General features: G+C 36.4%; 1 protein-coding gene across 1 annotated transcript in view; it reads right to left on the bottom strand.

Moving 5' to 3' along the window:
- Positions 1-2,733: 2,733 nt before the first annotated feature.
- Positions 2,734-8,137, bottom strand: part of LOC117326557 (kynurenine/alpha-aminoadipate aminotransferase, mitochondrial-like) — a 7,031-nt gene continuing 1,627 nt past the window's right edge. Inside the window, exons 2-7 of the mRNA XM_033883314.1 lie at positions 7,887-8,126; positions 6,409-6,491; positions 5,513-5,609; positions 4,552-4,678; positions 3,676-3,881; positions 2,734-2,787 (exon numbers count right to left, since the gene is read on the bottom strand). Coding sequence (XP_033739205.1) covers positions 2,734-2,787; positions 3,676-3,881; positions 4,552-4,678; positions 5,513-5,609; positions 6,409-6,491; positions 7,887-8,126 — 807 coding nt within the window. The remainder of the gene's footprint in view (positions 2,788-3,675; positions 3,882-4,551; positions 4,679-5,512; positions 5,610-6,408; positions 6,492-7,886; positions 8,127-8,137) is intronic.

Genomic DNA, 8,137 nt, shown 5'->3' with positions numbered 1-8,137 from the left:
TATATATCAACATTCAAATATTAGCCAATCAGGATTCAGAAAGAGATGACGTCTTTATAAACTGTTTGCGTACCAATCCATCTTTGAATCTGTATGCAACTTTCTTACCATGTTACTGCGCTGATTGAAGTTATTAATTGCGCCGATTGAAGTTATCAATTATGCTAACTGAAGTTATCAATTATGCTAATTGATGTTATTTATTATGCTAATTGAAGTTATCAATTGTGCTAATTGAAGTTATTAATTCTGCTAACTGAAGTTATTAATTGCGCTAAATGAAGTTATCAATTATGCTAATTGATGTTATTAATTGTGCTAATTGAAGTTATTAATTCTGTTAACTGAAGTTATCAATTATGCTAATTGATGTTATTAATTATGCTAATTGAAGTTATTAATTGCTCTAATTGAAGTTATTAATTCTGCTAACTGAAGTTATTGATTTCCCTTTTAACAGAATACATAACCATATCGGTGCAGCATATCTAGTATGGATATGGTGACTTGTTACACCAAAACCTATCTTTAACGACATCTGGAGGGATTATATCATTTCTTCAGAATTTACACCGTCTGTAAGGTCAGGGTTCAGGAGAAGTAGTGTTAATCAAAGGGACCATGCCCTTACTACCGCTATTTTTTTCATATCAGGATAAAAGCGACATTTCTAAAAAACAATATGATATAACAAAAATTGTTAACTTTTCGTTTATACCACAAACGACATGAAAAGTGTTAACAATTTTTAAATAAAAAGAACTAACCTCTAGTACCTCTTTCCGGACAAAATTCGGCAATTTTACACAATAAGACGATTGAATGGGGATTTTTTTCTAAGATTTGTAAAGGTGTTCTGATGTGCGACAAAGTATAGACAAAATCGGCTAGAACAATGTAAAACCTGGAATCAGCTTAATGTCGCAATACCGCAGTAGAAACATTAAACTAATAATATATTGCTATGCCTTACTATGTGACTATGAAGACAAGTTTCGTTGTAACGGGTCATAAAAATGTTATATGTAAATATAATGATATTTCAATTGATTAGTTCACCTGGTCCGAAATGTCTTTGGTTTGATTTAGGATTTAGAACTTCTCTTGTTTGGAAAATACAATATTGTATATCTTTCTGTAGACCTAAACTCTCTTGTGTTCCGACATGCTTAAAACTACATCAAATCCAGCAATAGATTTTGATATGTATTCTTGTACTCTTTCTTGCAAATCTATGTCAATGTTAAATATTCTATATGTATGCATAACTCAGTGTTTTCATGTAATATATTTGTATGATAGGAGAGGGCGTTCATAAGTTGAAAACAACTTGTGTCTTATCCTTTGTCTCTATTTGGCAATGAAAGATGTTTTAAAGTCAAAGCTAGGCGAGTTTATACATGGCGCAATGTCCCTCGTCCGTCGGCCACATTTTTCTACAAATCGCTACTAGTCATGAACACCTCAGTGGATTTTCACCAAATGGTCAGAAGCATTAATTGATAGAAATCTATATAAAACACATATCAACAAAAACAATTGAAAACTTCTATGTGTGTGTTAAAACTTCCACGACCGTGTGAAGCGGCCCAGTCTTCCCGGTCAAAGGTCAGCGTGCCAGCCAAGCAAAACTTATTTACAACAACAGTTGGAAAGAATAATTGATACATTGGGAGTTGCATTACACACCCACCTGTGGTAGATAACTTGTTTTTAAATTGTGAATTAAACAAAGTTGATAGCTTTACAAGTCATTAATTTCGTTACACATTTCCTCCGCTGTCGATAATTGTGCGATGTTCACCATTACAACATGAATTATTCAATATCGGGGAAGTTAGAGACCAATAATCAATCACCCATGATGAATGTGTATTCAATTATGTAAACCCTCGGATAATATTTCATCAGTTTAATCATTTGGCTAAATCTAGTGCAAAACGTTTAAACAAAATACTTTTGGGTTAGAGCGATTCCGTAAGTCTTGATGAGTGGTATGATTAAACATGAAGAAACCACTGCCATTATTGGGTTTGGTAAACAACACATTGATTTTTAATCATCCTTTTATCTGTTAGATATGCGATTTTATGTTTTCCGGATCGAATATAGGACTCACACAACTAAATCAGCAAATCAGCTTGTGTTTCACCCGAACCAAGTCCCTGAGGAAAATGTGTTTCTTAGGTTTAAAGCTGTTTTCCTGAGTAAATAACATATGAAATGGGTACTTTCTATATACGAGAATAAAGTGTAGGGTCTTGAGGTTTGGAAAATCCAAAATATACACTCCTACTGAAAATAGAATGGCGTATGATTCGAGGTGTAAAAAGGCGGGAATTCCCCAGGTGGGGGTTCCCCAGTGTACTGTTAATGTCAGGGTTACTGTCTTTCGAGTGCCCGTGTGCTCTAATATGCCATTAAACCTATACAATAACAACATTTATCCGATAGAAAAACTTTAATTTGATATAAATTTCACATCATTTGAACTTCAAAAGAGCGAATAAGGGGATGGGGTCACTAGTAATAACATATAGTAAATTATTTAGTTGTGTGAGTCCTATACCAGTCCGACTCTAGCACTTAGTATCTCCACGGACATCCTGTGACAGCGTGATATATCTGCATACTTTACATCGTGTCACTATGTAGTTTCTTGAATGTGAATAGCATGTTGTACCGTAGACATTTATATCGAGGTCGATTCATTGTTTTTCATGACCCAGTGAATTAGATCTTTTTCGATAATTCTTCCTTCAAACATTCTGCTAGTCTCGAGAAAGCCTGTAAAGAAACGAATAAATATATATTAAGCGAGTCTACTAAATTGCACAACAACAACGACAACGACGACGACAACGACGACGACAACAACTACTGCGTAGTGACCGCTGAAGAAGAACGACAAAAATAAGACCAACTTCATTATTAAGTAGTGTCATGTTCTCAGACGAGTTAATGCCACCGAAACTGCCTCATCGGATAAACTATCACCACCTTATACCATTTCTTATATCACAAGGAATACTTTCAATGAAATTGTGACGAAAATACGACGGCGTAACAAAAATATTCATTATTTGAAGCTGTGTAAGTAATTTTAGTCGTCAGCTGTCAACATCTATCCCGGATATCGTGATATTAGGAACAACCCCTTCTTGTAATATATAATCAACTCAGACACGTAAATATCTTGAGTTGAAGGGAGAAGGGATATTATCATAGAGAAATGGAAATTTCACAACGGGAATATAAACTTATCACACGTATTGTACAGCTGTTGATAAACCGTGTTCTTTGGTTAGGTTGTTATCAAAGAGTTACTGAGTTTAGCACTTTCGTTTTCAATTTTGTAGCGAGATGGTTTGACTAGGGATAAGCTAGTTAGTTAATATTTTTTTGTATTTTTGAAAAAAAAAAAAAAAAAAAATCATCATTACGTCCGACAGTGAATTTGAAGTAACTTGAAGGAATCAACTGCTGTCTGGCCTGATAAGCTATTAGGTGAATCAGGTGCTCTTAAAAAGAACGAAAAACAACAACAACAAATAAAAAAAAAAAAAAAAAAAAAAAACAACTCCCCCCCCCCCCCCCCCCCCCAAAAAAAACAACAAAAAAACAAAAGAACTGACCAATAGAGATGGACAGTTTGTTCCTATGGGCAAAACTTACTTTGTCCATCTCCTCGTGAGTGGCGAACGCATACGACGCTCTGATGTACTGGGAGGGGGCGCTGCTGTCGATTTGGAAGACTTTTCCGGCGACAAAGAGAGCGTCCTTTAGATAAGCCTTTGTGACCAAGTCGGACGTGTTTGTAATACCGAGAATTTTTATCCAGATAAACATTCCTCCGGTAGGCTCCGCCCACTCTGCAAGGCCTATGGAAGTAAGGGTATTATATTTATGATTATTATTTCCTTTATTTCCCCCTTCCTTCATCTGGTAAATATGTTGTGGTGATATCGACTGGTAACATACCGCTCTTGGATCCAAATCGGTTAAAACACTTTGTTTTAGTTAATATAACAGTGTATCCACCTGATGAAAAGTCTATAATATTTTTCAAGCAAATACTATACTAACCGTTAAAATGATTTAATTAAATAAATTCCCCAGGTTCAATATTTGCCAAATATGATTTATATTTTTTAATATTGTGTGCAGCGATTCGTTAGTGTGAAGAACACATTCAAACATTCCAGTTAAAATCTGTGCATTCAATTTCTATATACTTTAATTGATATCTCAAAATGCAGCTTGAGTCTTGCAAAATACTCACGTCATAATTATATATTCTTAATGACTTTTTAAATTATATCAGCTCCTTTGTAGTACATTTTTTGTTCATATTAAAGTTTAGTTTTATGGAAATGTAACATTAGTTTAAATCACATGCGGAGACATGAGGAGGCATGCAATGGAGAATGATTTATCTGGCCGATTTGCTGTTTGAAAGAATGTTTTCTTTTACAACATGTACATAAGCGTGTCTAGGACAAAGTAAAAACTGACTAGGCCCAGAATGTGGAATATATAACAAGTCTTTACCTCTTAAATGTTTATTTAAATGCACAATGCACTGCTGGCTCTTCTCTCTGTACAGATTACGTAAATCTTCCATACGAGTCAGGAATCCTTCATGACCCCATTTCTTTAGTACAGAAAGTATTAACATCTGAAATTGTAAACAAATCGTTTATCAATCACCTTTAAAAAAAATAGAAAAGTAAAGCAATGTTATCTCTGTTTCTTAACTTGACGAGCACACATAACAACACAGCGTTTCTTTCATAATTTTGATTTAGCTGCATGATGTCATTGTAAAACTAGCGGATACGGTACGTACTTACGGACTTAAGACCTATAATATGAAAATGGAGGATGTGGAGAAAACGTGCTTAGTAGACTACTTAAAAAACTATCAAAAATACAGGTAAATGAAAAATACGGAGGTAAAAGTATGTTCAAACCCCATAAATATTTACCAATATTCATTTGCATTCAGCATATCACATCATCTGAAGGAACGTTTTAAGTACATGTATTTGGCAGATATTCTGTGACGTTGTCTGAACTGAAATGTACGTTAGTTACCTGAGAGATGGACTGAAATGTACGTAGGTTGCCTGAGAGTTTGACTAATTTGTACACGGGTTACCTGAGAGATGGAATGAAATGCACGTGAATTACCTTGGAGAAGGGCTGAAATGTACGTAATTTACTTGAGAGATGGAATGAAATCCACGTGATTTACTTGAGAGATGGAATGAAATCCACGTGAATCACCTGGAGATGAAATAAAATGCAAATTAATTACCTTAAAGGAGGGCTGAAACGTACATGGGTTATCCGGGAGATGGATTTAAATGCACGTGCTTTTCTTGAGAGATGGAATGAAATGCACGTGCTTTACCTGAGAGATGGAATGAAATTAACGTGATATACTTGAGAGATGGAATGAAATGCACGTGAGTAACCCGAGACAAGGGCAGAAATGTACATGGATTACCTGAGATATACCGCTCGGGTGTGATGTCGAAGACATAACTTTGTAAAGTATCTTTTGTACCATAGGCTGTGGACCAGTCAGGAATCCAATTCTCGCCCTACAAATAAACTTTACTTATCAATAATAGAACATATCGGAGCGTCAATCCACAAAAACAAATTATACCATAGCGTCAATCCACAAAAACAAATTATACCATAGCGTCAATCCACGAAAACAAATTATACCATAGCGTCAATCCTAAAAAACAAATTATACCATAGCGTCAATCCTAAAAAACAAATTATACCATAGCGTCAATCCTAAAAAACAAATTATACCATAGCGTCAATCCTAAAAAACAAATTATACCATAGCGTCAATCCACAAAAACAAATTATACCATAGCGTCAACAAAACAGTATGCGATACGTAACCGCACTACACAAGGACGGGCTATATTAGAACAAAACGGCTGTGTTTTATCTTTAAATAATATGACATGAGGTGCCGCCAAGATGATTCCATCAAGTACCCTTCAGATAAATCGGAACCAGGGGCAGGTGCTTGAGAAGTGTCAACAATTCTTTTTCAGATAACGGATGTATAGGTAGGTAAGTGCATGCTTTACGTGTATATTGCGATTATACAATAGTGACATATCTCGCTTGTACTATTTGTAGCACCCTGTACTACACCTCAGTTTGTTATTTTGCTGTGGAAAAAAAGACAGATTTAATCTGGATTTAATAAAGCAAATACTACCGTCTTTCGCTGAAATTACAAATTTTATATCATTAGGCATCAAAGGGGAACAACCCATCCTAATCACTTTCTACACTCCAAGGGAACTAACTCTCTTCCATTAAAATTATTTACAAGAGCCAGACGGATTCGATTGTAATGGTATAACTTACCCTGGTGAAATGAGTTTCGATACAGAGTCCAATCTTATCACTCTCCCGTCAACGTCCAGCGACAGGAAGCTTGGAACTAGAGGCTGGCAAGGAAAATGTTACGGATGGGGGTTTATAATGTTTGTCAATTTCACACCTTTTGGAATCAATGAGTAATTCATTAAAATGTATTAATTTCATCGCTAACCTTGTCAACACTATTACCGTAATAGGTCTGGTTACTGTACAATTGTAATATTCGCGGGAGATTTATTTTAGTTATATTCGCGACCATTGAATACAGCGTGAAAATGAATACGCAACGAATATTTATAACAGCGTGGAAATGAATACGCAACGAATATTTATAAATACACACAAATATATTGAATTATTTACGACGGAATATCAACAAATCCGTGTTTCGCGAAATTAGATAACAGCGAAATATTTGCCCGCGAAATCTAAAAACTAGATAGTACATGTATATCGGTTTTACATTACGTTTTCTGAGGTCCAGGGTTCGAATCGAATTCTAGTTTTCATATTTTTCTTTTGGTTTATATAATTAATATCTTGATGGAATTTTGAATGTCAATTTTTTTATTTGATTATGCAGATTTGTCAATTAAGTCATCACGCTCTGAATTGATATAATGTGAACACACATTCCAAAACCTATCTGTTGGGATATCAGGGAATCAGACGCATTGGCTGCCCTGCAGGTAGGCGTAAGAATTGTACCTGCTGCCCCCATTGCATGATCGTAGGAGGCGACTAAATTTGGGATCTTATCTTTTCTCTTCTTTCTGAACAACTTTCTTCTTCCTAATCTCTCCCTTGACAATGCCTCACTTTTGGCCTTTAGTTGAGCGTTCGCCGCTGTGAGGAAGGCTTTGGGTTCTGTCCCCTGGCCGAGACATACCAAAGTCTTAAAATGGTAGTTGCTACTCCTTTTTAGCGCTCAGCTATTTGGAGTGGGACGATTGGTTCGCCCGTTGTCAGTATAATATGACCTGTTTGGGTGTGCTGCTGGGTGTTTTCGGCAGTATGCTTCAGTGAGGTAGCACTATAAATCGGCAAAAGTTCCCGCCTATCACAAGGAGACTTAACACGAACATACCGCAGCCTCTCAAAACACACTCACCACACGCATATAAGTTGCACGCACGGGAGGCCGTTCTTAAATAATCTTAGCTGTTACAGGACGTTAAACAAAATAAACCAAACCAAACCAAACAGACGCATTGGCTCAAATATTGACTTCCGGTTACTTATATATATAAGTAACCGGTATAACAGATGTCTACATTGCTAGTATCTACTTCCGGTTATTTATACCCGGTATAACAGACAAATTTCTCTAGTATCTACTTCCGGTTACTTATACCCGGTATAACAGACACATTCCTCTAGTATCTACTTCCGGTTACTTATATCCGGTATAACAGACACATTTCTCTAGTATCTACTTCCGGTTTCCAACCCTGTAATTCTACCTCGGTGAACTGTATGTAGTAGTAAGGGTCGTCCTCCAGTATCATAAGGTCGTACTCCTGGGCCAGTCGGTAGATCTCTTGTTTCCGCTCCAGGGTCAAACCGGATCCAGTTGGGTTCCCTCCAGTAGGAACACAGTACAGTAATTTAGGAATATCGCTACTAGGATCCTTGGCATCCTCGGGGCGCCATCGGGACAGGATGTGACGTAGAATATCCGGATTCATACCACCGGCGTCCGACTCGACGGTTC

Source organism: Pecten maximus, chromosome 4 (genome assembly GCF_902652985.1).
Source record: "Pecten maximus chromosome 4, xPecMax1.1, whole genome shotgun sequence".
In the NCBI taxonomy this organism is placed as follows: Eukaryota; Metazoa; Mollusca; class Bivalvia; order Pectinida; family Pectinidae; genus Pecten; species Pecten maximus.
The sequence above is the reverse complement of the archived record's forward strand: the minus strand, read 5'-3'. Positions and strand labels throughout refer to the sequence as shown.